Source organism: Podarcis bocagei, assembly GCF_964188305.1.
Source record: "Podarcis bocagei genome assembly, chromosome: 10".
NCBI classification, from domain to species: domain Eukaryota; kingdom Metazoa; phylum Chordata; class Lepidosauria; order Squamata; family Lacertidae; genus Podarcis; species Podarcis bocagei.
Genome location: NC_138135.1, coordinates 56904160 through 56921659, shown reverse-complemented (window position 1 = coordinate 56921659; position 17500 = coordinate 56904160). Strand labels below are relative to the sequence as shown.

Sequence of the window (17500 nt, the reverse complement as noted above, 5' to 3'; positions counted from 1 at the left end):
TCCTCCCACATGAGGCTGCACATCATCAAAGGTCATATCCACACTGAACATTTAAAGCATATTCAAAGAATCTTGGGGACTGCAGTTTGTTAAGTCTGCTGGGAACTATAGCTCTGTTCCCAGGCTTATTTGGGAGAGGTTGTGACTGTAAAATGCTAGAAAAGTGCTTTACATTTCTCTGCATCCTGTCACTAGCTGAGATATGGCTGGTGGGGATGCAGGGTAGATCTTCCCCTGTGGCCATGCCTTAGCTGTGGAGTTCCCCACCCAGGGTGACTCAATCTTGTCCCATTCCCTGATGGTTTCCTGCTGCCTTGCAAAATAATTTCTTTTCCATTTTTGCTTGTTTCACTTGTCCTTTTAAATCTTTGAAACACTGTCATTCTTCCAGTTTTTAATGTCATAAGTGGCCTTGAGCCTTTGTCTCGTGTTTTCAAATGAAAAGTCAGGATTTGCATGCTTATAATGAATAACTTCCTTATGGAAATGAATAGTGGTGTTTTAAGAGTTGCACTCTAAATGCCTTGGCCATGCAAGAGTTAAGATGTATATGTAATAGGTCTCTAACAGGCAGTATGACAACAGTATTAAATCAGACACTCTTGCTCCCATGCTTAAAATTAATGTCATGCCATTTCCTAAATTCTAGACTTTGTTATAGATGCTTAATTTCAACACTTAGAAACAAAACAAAGTTTGCATTTGATTTTCCGGAATTCAATATATCACTGGCATATTCAAAACTGAGAATATCAATAATGTTCTAGAGTTAGGTTTTGTGTCACTGGGCTCTTAGTTCTAAAGCATTTACTAAGAAGTCTCAGTAGTTTCAATGGGCATACTTCCAGAAATGCATGCTTAGACTCACAGCCTGACAAGGTTTATTATAAAACAGGACTGCATCTCAAATCTAAAGGGCACCTTCCAAATTAGAACTGAAACCTCTCGAAGCAGAGAAAATAAGCACCTGTAACGCAGTCTGCCAAGTGCCTTTTGAGGATAAAATGGACAGTTTCTTCACATAACCCTGTATTTAGCCTTCCAACATATTACAGCTTGGTGGAAACTTAATGTAACAGGTCTGTAGTTATTGAATCTGAGGATTTTCCTAGTATGAGCCTGTTTGTCATGAGGCCAGAGGCTGACCTGGTTGAGCCAGTAACTCATTTCTCATTCAGTCCTGGTTTAACCTCAATATATACTGGGCTAAATAGTGTTCATACTAGTACTTCACTCAGTGTAGCTATCAGCATTTTACTACACACTAAATGCACAGCCAGATTTGGCTAACAAAAAAGGGCCTAAACTTTCAGGGCCCTTCAAATACAAAATAAGTAAACAATACAGTGGTACCTCGGGTTAAGAACTTAATTCGTTCTGGAGGTCTGTTCTTAACCTGAAACTGTTCTTAACCTGAAGCACCACTTTAGCTAATGGGGCCTCCCGCTGCCACTGTGCCGCTGGAGCACGATTTCTGTTCTCATCCTGAAGCAAAGTTCTTAACCCGAGGTACTATTTCTGGGTTAGCGGACTCTGTAACCTGAAGCGTATTTAACCTGAAGCTTATGTAACCCGAGGTATATGATAGATTCTAAAAAGTGAAATCATAAACTAATATTCACTACATGGTATCTCCAACATTAAAAGCTCTGCCATGCCTCTCAGCAGAGGCATAGTGTGGGTGGGGCGCATAGCTGTCAACTTTTCCCTTTTCTTGAGTGGAATCCTATTCGGAATAAGGGAATTTCCCTTTAAAAAGGGGAAATGTTGACAGCTAGGGTGGGGCGGGGGGCTAAACTCGGTAGTCCTCCCCATTCTCTTTTGAGCAGAAGGCTCTGGTCTTGTATGAGGCAAAGCAGTTGCAGCAGAAGCAACAGTAGCTGTAGACACCTCGGGCAACATGCCTCTTCCCTGGGAAGCAGAGCAAAAGCAAATATGGCAAAATATTCAGAATGAGGGATGAGAGCTACCCCCACCCACTGTAGTGGCTATTGTGCTGTCACTTGCCCTCCCTGTAAGGCTGTTGGCTCCGAAAGAAAACAGAGGGGAAGGGCAGTCACATACATTGTTCTGCTTTATATAGAAATATGAACTCTGAAGAAGCCTTTGATCCCAAGGAATGTCAGATGCTCCTAGCATGCCATTAATAACCATGCTACCGAAACCAGGTCTAACAGCATTTCACAGTGTATTGGTTTTTGACACCTGAGTGCATCTTATTTCACCAACGCTACAGTTCAGCTAGAGATCTTTATGCATTATTTGTCTCATGCTTTTCCAAACAACGTGAAAGAATTTCTGAAAGGCACCTTAGAAAAAACAACAACCACTACTGAGAGCAAGCAGTTATTAGGATATCAAAGGATGAGACATCAGGGCTTAAAAGTCCCCAGCAACTATGCACAATAATATTCCAGGGCCAGACAATTTTTTGCCCCAAGTTCAAGCTCTTAATGCTATGCAGAGGTAAGCAGGGTGCCTAAGCCCAATTTGTATTGAACATTTAGCACAATTGAAAACATTGTTTTCCTTGCATAGGATAGGAGAAGTGACAAACGAGTCAAACCGTCATTACAGGGCAAATCTAAATAAAGATGGTCCCTTGGGCAGTTTCACACCTCAATTTTCTCCGAATCTCTGCTGCAGAAATATATGTGTGGGCTTCAACGAGACTAGTCCTCTTCGGGCAAATGAGTGGGACGACAGAGTGGTCAGGGGGAGAAGAGGGACAAGACTAGGAAGAGGACATGTTGGAAGCTGAAAAAGTAACAGGGCTTAGTGAGAATGGAGAAAGAAGTCCAGAATCAAAATCAGAAATGGAAGCAGGAGAGTGGGATGAGGGAGGCCAAGAAACAGAAATAAGTCAGGCTGGTGAAGAGGCGGGGGTTTCTCCCCTTCCTGCTGCGACAAGCTCCCCTCCCCTCTGGTCTCCCAGGACCAGGAAGGACATGAAGAGTAAAGGTGGGCATGCTGGCACAGTCTCTGATTGCTTGGGAAAGCCTGGGGAGAGGAGACTTAGGCAGCTGTGGGAAGGCAGGGACCTTCAGTCCTTGTACCTGCCTCATAGGGACAAGACCTACCGAAGAAGAGTCGCTGTGCTCATTGGGCCTAGCTCTCCTGAACAGATCCTGGTTTTTTTTCTACTAAAGAGTTAAATTCACTATGTGTGACTTATTGTTGGCTCACTCCTAACACAATTTTGCCAGTGCTACCCTTCCTTTCCGGCCCTCCAGCTCATCTGTTTGTGGGACATTTTTTTTTGCACAGAACAGACTCAAATTTCAGCATTCCTTGTTCAAATTATGCATAGTTTAGTGTAGTTTTGGATGTTCTTGTTAGGTCCTGCATGAAGAGGCACAACTAAGGAAGAAGAGCGGGAGAGGTCAAAAGACAGCTGCTTAAAAGTTATGGAGCAGAGTGGGACATGTTCAGGGCACAGATGCCTTGCTTGCTAACCGTTTAAAGACCTGGACAAGGTCAAGTTTAGTTTCTCATCATCCAAGCAGGTAGTTCACATGCTCTCATGTTTATTCTTCTCCTTTGCAATGAGTTCTAGAAACATGCTTCAAATAAGAGCTTTTATTCTCACAAAGCCCAATGCTATACTAGATTCCATACACCGTACATAATTTGCTCTGCCGCATGTAGTAATTCACCTCTGCTTGTTCTGTGACTGCCAATGAGCCTTGAAAGCTTAGATCTTTGGCATGTCTATGATGCTATGCTAAAAGCAAATTGGCAGTGCTGGTAAAGCCTGTTCTCCACAATCTCAGAACCAAAACAAAAAGGGAAAAATGTTCAAAGTGTACATTTCACTTTTAAACCTGTGCATGTGAGGGTTGCTATCATGAAAACAAGATCCTGTATTTCCCAGGCACACAGAGCTTTAATTAAATGCTGTTGAGCTGGTGTCACCAGCAAGAAAGAGGACTTGGTGCAGTATTTTTCATTAATTAAACTGCCCCTCCCATAAAGAATGGTCAAGAAAATGCAGAGGAATAAAAATACATTTTCTATAGCAGATCAAAATCTAGCTAGCTTATATTTCAGAAACAACAATAAGAACCCCCCCCCTTTCTTTCTTTTCCTGCTAATGAAGCAGGAAAAGCTTTATTATTTTCTTCAGGGAACATCTATTAGGGGATTGCTATCATGAGGAAATAGGACTGGATTTTTGCTTTTTGTTCTAAAAGTATCCAATTCTAAAGTGCTCAACTGGGTGATCACCTTCTTCTTTTGACGTCCGCAGTATCATCACCGGTTTTTGGCATCCATGTGTCTTGAGAGACAATGGACTGTAAAGTCAAACTGCTGGAGAATCACAGTGCCTGCTGTGGCTGCAGAGACTCAAAACTGCTGCCTCCTGTATTGTCATCACCAAAGTGACCTCTCTGGAACGCAAGCCTGGGCAGTGTGCATGGAGGTCCTGGTCTGCCCAGATGATAACAGCCTCACTCTACCAAGTTATAACACTGCACACTCATGCAAAAGCATTTCTATAGAAAATCCTCCCCCTAGACATTCTTCAGAACCTGAACAGATTTATTATAGTGGATACTTTGGTTACAGCCTTTAATGTTGTGGTGGTTGGGCTTTTTAAACACTGTTTGCTTGTTAATTCAAATCTAGCTAGTTACTTAGGAGCTTTAAAATATTCTGAAACTTGACCAGTGCCTTTTGAATTGATGAGGCTAAAAATCAAACTGTATAAATAAACCTTGCTCTCTTCAATTTTTTCTGGTGCTGAAGTTGAGATCCTGTAAATGTTCTAGCCCTGCTGAAGTATTTTAATCCCTCGTGTGATGAAAGAAAGCAGGAGCAAGCATGCTAGCTCCATTGCGTTCCTTATTTTCCATTAGTTGAAGGGATAACTCCTTGTGAGTCAAGGACCCGCCATTCACATAGGATTATAATAAGACACTAAGTCACATTATTTTAGGTTAATGGGCAAAATAAGGCCACAACTTTATTGGTTACAGCATGTGAGTAGTATTGGCTTAGGCATTGGATAAAACAGCAATACATGACTCCACCGCTCTCAGCAGGGAGTCATTTCAGGGTTAACAACCAGTGGGAGGAGCTTGTTGATGCAAACAGAACTGGAAGCTTCCCCATGACGTCACCGGGGGTCGTGCCATGGCCCTAGCCACCAGCAGGGCATAGGACAGGATCCACGACCGCCAGATTCCTTTAACGGAATACCCAAAAGAGGAGGGGTAGATGATGGCCCATACCCAATCCTCCAACACAGCACACCTATTCCAATGCCTAACCGCCAATACCAGAAAATTATGACGAGTTGCTATGAGGTAGGCGAAAAAACCAAGAGGCTGGTGCCAATTTGCCAATGGATAAAAAATTCCTACCAGGCCCCTTGGGCAATCAAGGCAACCAACCAAAGTCCATAGCAAGGTCAATATGCAAAGGAAGCTGACCTAAAAGGGAGGGAGGGAGATCTAATGCAAGCAGGAACTGACTAGGAACAGAGCGCTGCCGTGGCTGTTTAAATGCAGCTAAACCCGCCCACCAGCCGGCCCTATTGGCTGGCTGAAAGGCCTGGCCGCGGCAGCAGAGGCAATCAGAAGCAGGGAGCCAAATACGCCTCCCTGCTGCTGCGGGAAGCTGCTCCCACTCACAACTCTTCCCCTCTGGGAGGAGAAGAGGCCTTGAGTGCAGAGCCTTTCCTACTCATGCAGACTCCCCATGCCTTTTAGAACCCTGAAGCAGCTGGACATGGCACCAGTGACTTTCTGCAAATCTGCTAAGTTCTGAAGCTGTTTCAAACTTCATGCAACAGCCCAGAATTCTACTTGTCAGCAGTATCTAACCCACTGATACTCCAGCTGTGTTTTGTGTGACGTGTGAGAAATGTGGAGACACGTCTCTCCACTCAAGCAGTAGAACTGTTAGGGACCTGTGGCTAAGTGTTTGGCATATGCTCCAGACCTTTTCAGGCTTCAGATGTGCATTAGATCTTGGCTGCCACAGAAACAATGAAGCAGCCTGTAAAGAAGAATGGAGTAGCATATGGCCTGTAGTTGCGTAAAGCAGAGCCCTTGAGAAAGACAAAAGGAGCTGTCTCCTTCTCCAACATCACGGAAGACAAACGGTCACTCAAAAGGCTAGATTTCAACCCATAATGGAAGGGGGTTAGCACAAGAGGATCATTGCGCATTTTGATAAATTATCCACCACGGATTGTCAGAATTGCTGGATTTAAACATATGTTGACCGGCAGGTTTGAAGGTTTCAGATCTCAGAGGCATAATATTTCATAAGAACAGCTGGATGTAACAATCCACACGGAAGTGCTGGAATCTTATACATTTTAATACTTGTCAACCAAATTCAAGATTTTGTTATCTAATGCTCTTTTTGAGGGGCCTTGCATGTGAACTGAGTGCCTCCTTTTGGAAGAAGGTATTTCAGCCCATCCACAGAAGTAAGGTGACCCAAATGAGAGAGACTTCAATTATCTGAAAATGGGGAAATTGCAGGTGGAAGGAGAAGATTTAGGGAGGATTTTAATGTGTTGGAACTGTGTGATGTTTTGTATTAGCATTTTATAGGCTATATTTTTGCAGCTATGTTATGCATGCTTACTTGGCATTTAAGGCCCAGTAAGTTCAGTGGGACTGACTCCCAAGTTAGCACACAAAGGTTGGCAGCCTTTGAGTACTCTTTTATGCCAATGGTTTTCAAAATGTTCTGGGCCTTCAGGATAGGGCAGGGTGAATTTAAATGAAATACATTGTTCCTATAGGTTTTCAAAATGTTTCTCTGAACTCAAATCAGCTTAGAAGTAAAATGGACGACAAGAGGCATCCGTTACAAATGAGTCCCCAAATAATAATGATTGGGTGAGGAAAAGCCGTGCTTATATTTCTTTCCTGATCAATACCGCAGACTGGAATATAAAATAGAAGATCTGCTTGCTATTTAGCCACAGTTGCTATATGCTGAATGTGTGTCAAAACTTACCCACTTTCGAATTTAAGAAACACTCAAACACAGTAATATATACGATATTCACTGGTCCCACAGGTATGTGAAGGGAGAAGGAAATGGAACAGGGTGTAGACACATTTCTGCTCCATAAAACCACAGTCTGAACCAGGCCTATATCTTTCAAATTTTTAAGTTTCAGAAGCAGACATTTCCAAGACGATATTTCCACATTTGAAACAACAGCAACTGAAACAAAGTACAATGCTGCAAAGTTATGCATTTCAAATGTGAAGCTTTGGAATTGTTTCGGCCCCCAGGTCTAACATTAAGGTTGGCAGAAAGGCTTTGTCTGTGTGGTGATGTACATCTGTTATGTAAACAAGAACTGCTTGAGTGAAATTTGCCTTCTCTGACTGTTTGTACTGAAGGAATTGTATGACCATAAAGAAAACAGTGAGAGACAAGCAATGAAAAAAAGGGTGATACAGAAGAACAGAGGATGAAAAAGGCAACTAAAGAGTACCTGTCCCAGGAGATGCAATATACTACTTGACCTTTATTCTCTAGATTTGATTTGTTTGGAATGCAGCAGGTAATATTGAGACTTGGTACTCATGAATAGGGATACAATTGAAAGTTAGTAATTTCCACCTCAAAACCTCTTACATAGCTAGCACTCTAAAATATTGTCACTGAAGAGAAAGTATTTTCCAGTTTGGCTTATATAAATACCCTGCAGATTTCCAATATAGTTAATTTGGCAGTTGGACAAAGGTCATGAAATGTTCAATTTTCATATTAAAAGAGGTCATGTTTTGTAGAAACACTTGTTCTTTACTCTGGGGGGATGAATCAGAAAGGGGCCTGTGGGCTGCTTTGAACATGGCAGAAAACAGAGGAAGAAGAAAGATAACCTAAAATTCTTTCAAGAGGAGCAGGAAAGCTGCAAAAGAGTCAGATGCCTTGTAGATTGCCAGGGATTAAACAGAACAACCAAAGAGGGTTAATGGGATTGCAGGAAAACCAAAATATCCTTGAAATGATCACTTGTATAGACATAAAGTGTGCTCCGGATGGTGGAAGTGAGATTTGAGAACTATACTGAATAAGGGATATACCCTTTAGAACACTGTATCAGTTGGGCTGCAGAAGGACACAAGGAGGCATTGTGAAAAGTATGAACGTAAAGGAAAGAAATCCACAGTGCCAAACCATTGTAGATGCGTCGGTGTGCCCCCAAACCCTATGGAACTGTGGATAGTATCCCAGTAACTGAACATTTTCTACAAAAGAAGATCACACATGGACTAGAAAAGATGTGAAGTCAATACATGTAGCTAAAATGTGAATTCAGAATGGCTAGACTCAAAACCAGCTTGTGACTCTATGTGGAACACAAAACAAAGGCCGGATTTTATCTAATAAAGCAGGAGTGCCTTGGGAAAGCTCAAGGCTCATCTCCAAAAGATGACATTTAGGCTCCGTTCAAATGCCACAATTTCTGGTCCAACAAACTGTGATCTGAACAACCAAAAATGGGCTGTGTGCCTGTGTGTTCGCTCCTCTAATCTCTTGCACCTTTTTTCAATGTGGCTTGGCTTCTTAACAAGAATTTCTCATGATGTACAAACTAGGAATGAATGATCCCTGCAAAACAGAGTATCAGTTTGATCCTGGTTTCTGTGGATTGTTCAAGCCACAGTTTTCTGGTTCAGATGCCATGGGAAACTTGTTTGAGGAACCAGGAAGTACTGATGCAAAAGAGGGGAGGAGGCAGTGGGTGGGCATATGACTTATTGCAGTTCCAGCAAAACATGGTTTGGTGGACTAGAACTGTTATACATTACTTTCAGCAACATTATTTAGGCCTGAGTTTAAGTGTATAATAAATTTTAAGAAAAAAGAAGCGTGTGTGATTTAAATTAATTACCAATGATGAAACACCTCCTCACTCTCCACTTGTGTTACCTCTTTTGTCTTGTGAATTGTTCAGTATTGATTTGAATCCCAAACCAAAAAAATCATCTGAAAAGTAGGCTGACCTATTAAAAATAACCTATTAAACTGCCCAACATCCACATTTAAACACACAATTTTCTGAAAAAGCCTGCCAACAACCACTTTTTACTGCCCCACCCAATACACACAAATGAACAACTGAAATGGACTATCAGAAATTGTGTTTGAATGGCTATTTTAGTTGTCCAGCTCCCATTGCCTTTATTTTGATTCCATTCTCTTACACACCAAAAACTGTTCCAGTTCATCCATTTCTCTCCTCTTGTTGTGATTCCATGCATTTGCAATGTTCCTTTTGGCAAAACCACGGCTCATGCATTTCACACCAACCTCTTATGCCAAGTTTCTTATTCATTGTTGTTTTCGCGCTAATCACCAGGAGCTGGATCAAGCATTTGTGTTCATTGCTTGGTTATGTCTGGTTGTTTTTTTACACTAATGAATATGTGAACTGATTCCATTGATAAAGCACTGTGTTTGAGATAATGGGAGAAATTTGAAAGTTGTATTTCATGTTAGGTCTTTGAAATGATAGCTCATGCACACATGTAGGCCACCACTTGATGCTGCCGCTATGAAGCTACGCCCATGCATGCATGAACCATTTCTTGATGATTGGCAGCTGACTGTGAATTGAACCCACTGCAGAGGTGATACTGAAATTCTGTTTATGGTGTTGAACCTATGATGCCTAGGCTCATTCACTCATTTAAATCATGATTTAATGTTGCACTCATCAAGTGATGAGCTTTTGTGTGTGAACATTGTCTTTATATGTTTATGAACAATGTGGTGTGTCGTTTCCGCTCAGTAAACTTTCCAGTGCTACTGCAATAATATTTTGGCTTTTGTTCTGCTGGTTAGAGGCTGTGAATTTCAAAATGGGCTCATATCTTTCCGTTTGTAGGATTTTTTTTGTCACATATAGTTACAAACTTAACTACAATAGTTAAAATTCAAGCAATTAGCATCTGAGCTTGCGTGTGTGTGGCTGTGGCCCAGGGGTCTGAGAATTATTAATCTGCCTCTACAAACATCCAATTGTGGAGAATTCAAAAGAGAACGGAATGAAGTTTTCAACAAAGCATCCATGCATTTTGCTTCTATATAGATCCCACAAAACCCCAAAGGATCCTGCAAACTTCTACAATCCATACTATGGGGATATGACACTTTTCAGCATAAGACAGCTGCAGGCACTCTATCTCTAGAGTGATCTTTTTGTTAGGAGGAAGTAGAAAGAATTGTGAAAGTGCAACAAATGGGGGTTAGAATATTATATAAAAAAGGAACATCAACTGTTCGATCAAAGGAATGTAACATTTAAACAACTAAAGAGGAAATGATAAAGGGCTGCAGTGGCTGCTGAGCGCAACAGCATATAAGGCTAGAAAGATCAGGGAGTTGATGAGCAGGGAAGCAAAATACAAGAGGCTAGATCTGAAATGTGAAGTGAAACAATATGAAGTGAATATAGAGGAGAACAGGAGAATGTGTGTTTTGGGGAGTTGGAGGAGGGGAGATGTTACTTGTGAATGGTATCTGTTACGGTAGGTACAGAAAACATTTTAATTCCACAGCAAATTTATTTGTTCTTTTACTACCCACATGCACGGAGCTGCATAGATCCTCCCACTTCCGGACACACACACTCCTCAATACTTATTTCAACATGGTCCACAACATCACTATAAATATTAAAAATTTAAATACAACAAGAAGGTGGAGTGTTACCCTTTGCTCAATTGGCTTGTCAATTTGAAATGCCAGGTGGTGCTCCTAAAACCTGAAACGTTCATTCAGACAGATAGAGCCTACATGTGAATCTGATGATACAAAAGGTCAGATACAAAGCTTCAGCATCTTATGAAGTCCACAAGTAGCAATCTTCTACGCTAAACTAAAGCCAGCAAGAAAGTAAACAAAATCTGTAACAGTATCGGGAGAGAGGGACAAAATTTCCAATTTCAGTTTCTCATTTTTCAATGTTAAGTTTAGTTTGCCTCATGTTCCCGTCAATTTGCAATTTGTTTTTAACATTTTAGGACACATTTATCCTAGCACACACCTATTTTTGTATGCAATTTTTGCATTTTATGCACATTCACCTCTAATATACATGTGTGCACATGCTTTTTTTGATAAAAGTAATGTCTTGCAAAATTCGGAGAATCTCAAATTTCAAATGACAGCTGTATTTCAGTTTGCGTATTGCTTCAAAAAATTGCAGAATTAAGTAGGTCCTCATTAAAATACAAAAGGCACAAAATTTCTTTCCCATCTCCAACTGTAGGTAATATTTTCAATTATTTTCCTGGCCTTTTTAAGACTGCAACATAACACAACATTTTCAAGCTACCTTAATATATTACAACAAGGAGATTAAATGGTGCTTATGCGTGATGTATTTCACAAAATGCTACAGCAGTGGTATCATCACTGACTCAATTAAATGATTCTCAATCATTCTCCCAAAGCTTGGTGCAGCTTTAAGCATTTGATTTATTTTAGAATATGCTGCGTGCAAATTTCACCCAGTGAACAAGGACTTTGCATCATAGAAGCCTCCTACAACAGAAGAGCCTCCAAAGTAAATTGAGATGCATCATGAGGTGGGACAAAAAGCAGAAATACAAAAAATGCAAAGACAGGGGTACAGGAATGGTATGAAGTTAAAAACACAAGGGAATGAAAGGGATTGAAACTGGAATGATAGGTAACCTACTGTAAGTAGTGTGAAAGCATAACAGTAGGGGACTGGAATAATCAGATATGGGAACAATCTGACAATGGACTGGTTTCAAATTGAAGCACCTCAAACAGACCTTAGAGCAGAATAATCACACTTGCCTTTGGGAACAAAATTTAAAGAATAAAAAAAGTTTGAAAATATAAAAAGTTTGATGTTTATGCAGATCAAACTGCAAAGAAGGAGAAGGAGAAGAAAGACCCAGGCTGGGCAAAAGTTGGAAAGGTAAAGAGGATAGGGGTTGGGAAAGCCAGCAGAATACAAAAGGTGGAAAAGGATGAGTGAAGCTATGCAGAGCTGAAACTCCCCTTTCTTGCATAGTGTAGAATTGGAGGACGAAAGACTGACTGAGCTCGCATCTGCTCATCTTTCAGATGAGCTTCCATCCTTATTTGCTTTCTTCCTCTGTGCACTTTTGCTAAACTCAAATGTAACCTCTGCAGCAAATACTGTTATCACAAGAGACCATGGGTACACACACAGCTTCAACTAATTCCAATATTTTAAAATGAAGCTGAATACAAGGATTGTAGTGTGTATGGGCCAAGTAATGCGCTGGGATGGCCATAAGAAAATACCTTCAGGAAAGAGCTCCTAGTTCCTTTTCTGAGCTGGTGTTTTGAGAACAGTTCAGAAAATAGCAACTCTCCCCCCACCCCCTCAACTGTTCCTAGTGAGGGAGAAAACCTCACTAGTGCTCTGGGCTAACACCTGTAAGCCCTAAAAATGTAGCACTCATTCACTCATTCATGTAGGTCAGTTGGTCCCTTGTACCTTGATCATTTAGCACGACGACTCACAGCAACTCAAATGAAAAGCACTTTTTAAAGGTGATACCATGCTGCTTCTCTGCTCTGTCTGGCTGAATGACTGGGCAGGGCACAGGCTTTGATAAGCCTCATTCCCACCTCTGGCTCACAGCCATGGGAGATTCTGGGGGAACACAGCCCAGCACCTCACCCACTGTGAGACAGTAGCAGTCTCCCACCCAGGCTTTGCTGCAAAGGCAAGGATCCCCTTCAGTCCTTGGCATCTGCTCTGCCATGGCCCATTCATTCACAGATGCAAGTCTATGCCTGATGATTAATCAGTGATTAACGCACGTGTGAAGTACTCCTGTCTCTAGTTCTTTAATGTTGATGTGAACAAACCTAAAGATCGTGTGCCAGTCAAAGTGGATGATACTGAGCTATGTTCCCATTAGCTTTCTTTTTTAACTCAAAGGGGGAAATGCTTTTGTCCTTCGTGCAAATTGATGTCACTTATGCAGCAGAATGCTTACAAGGAAAGTTGATATTAGAAAACAATGTTGCTGTTTACGTTCATCACTGTGGCTGCTGCAACCACATGGGTGTAAGGTTTCCTATAAGATCAGTTTTGGGCGTCACAACATGGCAGCAGTCAATAGTCAAGTTTACATGTTAACACAGTAACATGGTTCAGCATCATGTGCTGGAACAAGCTCATGCAAGATTTGGGCTTGTGGGGACGGAGGAACGGTTTATTCAGAGCCAAAGATTGTGGATTATAATGAACTCTGATTAGTTTAACATGTCAGCTTCCTAACCTAGGGTTTGATGCTGGACTGTTCTGAAACTGACCAGAGTGCCTTATAAACTATGATTCCTGGTTTACATGGGATGACAAGCTGGGATCAAGGAAATGAACCTAAAGGCTGCTCTTGGCTACATAGAAGTTGAAGGAGGAGGACCATGCAAGCCCAAATCTTGCTTAGCCTCATTCCAGCTTGTGCACACAGTGCTAAACCATTGCTTAGAGCTTATGTGAAAAATGGGCCACTGTCATCAATTCACAAATGGCAGAACAACCTGCACTGTACTATTTCTACTTGTAATGTGACAATGAGGCATTAGTTTACGAAATCAGAAGTCAGGGAAATGGAGAAGGCAGCATGGATCTTGAGTTCAGAAATTTGTCGCTTCAGCTGAATTCTCTTAAAAAGCCCTTCTGAGCTTTGGACAAGCAATGGTCCCTCACCATATAGGAAGCACAGCAAAATTTGATTTCACGATACATTCTGGGACACACCTCACTTTGATTGACTTTGACAGCCACTTTGATTAATACCTAGAAGGAACATGCGAGGAAAACACTGCCTCTGTGCACGAACAGAGTACATTGTCTTCTATACTAGGTACCAACAAACACCTGGGCTTCAAAGAAGGGAATTAGAGACTGCAGTTTTAAGCAAGTCAACAAAGCCATATTAAAATTATCCCAACTCACACAGGAGCTGCTTCTCATGTTAGCTTTCCTGTGAGATTGGCTCCTAGGTAGATTTCTGCAACAAACACCACAGTCTGGTAATAGACCAATCAGTATATGATCACATGACCTGAAAGTAAACCTAAATACAACTTGACCTTTGCCGAGAAAACCTGAGAGTTAAACCATATGTGAGGTGGGAGATCCATGATTCAAACTCCTAATGTGTGCTTTTATTTTACAAAAAGCAGATTGCGAGGGCCCCAGTTTGGATCAGTGCCATGGTGCACGTGGGATGAGGAGATTTAATCCTTTGCTTGTGCATCATGGTCATGAGCCCATGTGCTCTCTGAAGTTTTCATGAATTACAGAGAGGGGAAACAGTTTTGTATTAAGTAAGCTTTGCCCTGCTTGGCTAAAAGCAATCTGGGGTGAGTGATTTAAATTGGGAAACTGGTGCCAGGACAAAGTGTTAGATATACCTCCATTCTTCAGCCCTATTTAAATTGGGTGCTTGTTGTAAATACAGAATTATTGGGAGTTTGACCACTGAACTTCCACATCCTGTGTAGTTTCACCCTGAATAAGAGGACTCTCAGCCTACATGAAGACTCTAGCGCTAGTGATCAATTAAATTTTAAGAGCAAGGACTTTGTAAGCCTTGACTGCTTCTGCTTTTACTCAGAAGTTTTATTTTATCTTAATTCTCATTCATTACAAATTTATTCGAGGTTGGTTATCTGACTGCCTAATTGGTGTGTTTCTAAATAACTTACCCACTCAAACCAGGAAGACTGGGATCTTGATGTAGGTCCTACAACATCTAACTATTTGGCAAATGTTCCATGACTAACTTTATGAATTATGGCTGCCTATCTGGCACCTTGATCTCAGTGTGTGACAGCGTATCTGCTCTGTAGTACTAACACATTATCATTGAAATATTGATGCTATAACAAGTTCAGTTATGCTGCACTGGGGTACTGCTACCACAGCCTATCCTAAGCAGCTGCATGCTAGTGAAGTAAGCCTTGGGACATGCTATCTTCTCCCCCATTTTTGATACTTAGATTTTGTAGCTCCTTCCACACAGTTGTTCATCTCTCACACTGAAATCATTTGTATAATCTGCACTCAGCTTCCAACATTAACATATCTATGCACTTTGTAGAATGCAAATACCACTTGGCACGGCATACAGAGTTGTGCGTGCTGGTTGAATGTACACTGTACATGCAGTATATCCTATGTACAATCGGCATATACTGCTCAGAACACATACAGGAAGAGGAAGAGAGACAGAGAAAGAAAGAGATCGGCTACCCTGTTACCAAACAACTCTAAATAGCAAATGTCATTCATTTCTATGAAATAGCTGTTTTTAATACACATGATCTAATTCTTGTTTGCTCTTTAAAGTTTTATTGTCTTGGCATTTTAGACAGAAAGAGAGCATTAGCATACTCAGGAGAAATGCTACAAGTAAAAGGCCTGAAGCTACCCAATGCATGGTTGATAGCATACAGCACGGGATATAAAAACTTTTGTCTGATGGCTCACTTTACTTGTTTTAGAGTACTGTTGCTCTCCAGAGCTTATATTCATGTTCTTTCTACTTCAAGTTTTATTACTTCTTTTGTATTATTTAATACATCTAAAGACACTTCCAAAAGACAAATTTTTCCATTTTGAAAAAAAGTAATGGTTTGGAACTCGCTAAAGCACATTAATGGTCTTGCTCAGCAGTGTGTGCCTATAGTCGTCCCCCCCTCACAAGGTGATACAATAAATGGCAAATAAAGCAATTAGGCAGATGATCTTCAAGATATAAATATATCTGTCAGATAATGTATTTACAGGCCTTGCAAGAGAAATAAACCAGGAAGCAAAACCACTTGGAAATCTCTAAGTGTACAAAGGCAAATCAAAATGAACATCTCTGATAACGTATTGGGGGGGGACCTATAGTGTTTGACTTGAAATTACTATTCCAGCATTACATGTATAATAAATATGGGAAATATGAAAGAGAAAATTAAATAATAAGGACACACTGAGTGCAACATTTTAAATACAAGGATATTATCATTAACTAAGGACATAATTGTACATTAAAAAGAATCATTCTACATCTATGTCTACTTAGATGTCACTTCTCTAATTATTATATAAATAACCTGGGAAATGATACCTCCAAGGTACATGTTTTACTATTTACTAAACAAAAAAATGCCCCGTTTGACACCCCTGATTAAGGCCAGGCATTTCTTAGGCCTCATACACATTTCTGAAATCCACAATACATCAATTTTTAATACTGCCACTCTCTGAGCTGCATTAAAAAGATGGTGGGGAAAAGATTTTAGAGTAATTAATGATATAGTTAGCTGCTAAATATTAATAGGAATCGTAGTCTTGCATAAAATATAACATATAAACCTTGCCAATACAGACACACCAGTAATTAAAGTTGAATATGTAATTACGCTGATTTATAAGACAGGCAAAAAGTTACACTTTACTAGCTTCTATGTAAACTCTGGGTAACAGTTAAACTTTGCATTTTATGGTAATATAAATGGGCAGTATCTCTGTGACAGTCCATAAACATGATAAGGACTTGTGGGTCTAGTTAAATTACTACTAATTCTAACTACTCCTGCTATGTAATCTTAACAGATGAAAATTCAGTAAAGAATCCAGATATTTGATCGGAAGTAGAATTCATTGCACTGAATATTCAAATGATGATGATCGCAGGCACAATAAAAGCACCTATATTATGAGCAGTGTTGCACCAGTATTTTTTGCAATCACATTAACAACTTGTTTCTCAAGGCTGAAATATGGTTGTATACACCCAAGTCCAATCTAAACCAAAGAGGTGTTCCGAGTACACCTAGCTGTGTGTGGGGCTGCAGCCCAAGGCCACAATGCACAGAGAACGGGATTCACGTTCTATTCTATGTGAGAGAAACCTTTTGCAAGTCACAAGCCTTTCCCACTGCCCACTCATGTCATCATGAACTGAGATTTGTTTGGAGGGGAAGTGTTCACATCATGTGAGCTGTTTCTCAGTCCACGTGAATAGTTTCTGAATATTCTTGCATGCATTTGAAAGGATGTTAGGGAAACGCAAAGTTTTTGTCAATAAAGGATGCTGACCGCACTTACATGTGAGGCTGAGGAGAGCAGCCTGGGCTGCTGTTTCCATTGCTGTCAATGTGATCCAGCGAACCATTGAGGTCTTCATGGACTGCCTGTAGTAAGCCACTGGATGCGTTATTTATCAATCCGGGGTTACCAAGCAAAGGTAAACTACTCTCTGCCAGCGCAGCCTAGCAAAAGAAAGAGGCAGAGTTTTTAGCCATTTGATCATTAGAAGTAGCTTCAACATGTATTGATGTAGATCTGTGTAAACAGGCCCAATTGATGATGAGAAACATCTCTGGGCCATTTGTTCCACATCTGACTTTGTACACTTGCCCACACATTCGTGCATCACTGCATGGAGCTACCAAATGTGCTCTGACACCGACATGCACAATATTTTCTGCT

General features: G+C 40.8%; 1 protein-coding gene across 9 annotated transcripts in view; it reads right to left on the bottom strand.

Annotated features, from left to right (window-relative positions):
* The window catches only part of FOXP2 (forkhead box P2), a 334596-nt gene that overhangs the window by 8567 nt on the left and 308529 nt on the right, over positions 1-17500 (bottom strand). For 8 of the 9 annotated variants that reach the window (XM_081211593.1, XM_081211588.1, XM_081211595.1 and 5 more), the window contains one exon: positions 17117-17280. In XM_081211593.1, the coding sequence (XP_081067719.1) occupies positions 17117-17280 (164 nt within the window). Of the gene's footprint in view, positions 1-10701; positions 10794-17116; positions 17281-17500 lie in introns of all 9 variants that reach the window. The other variant, XR_014012537.1, reaches the window with a different exon arrangement.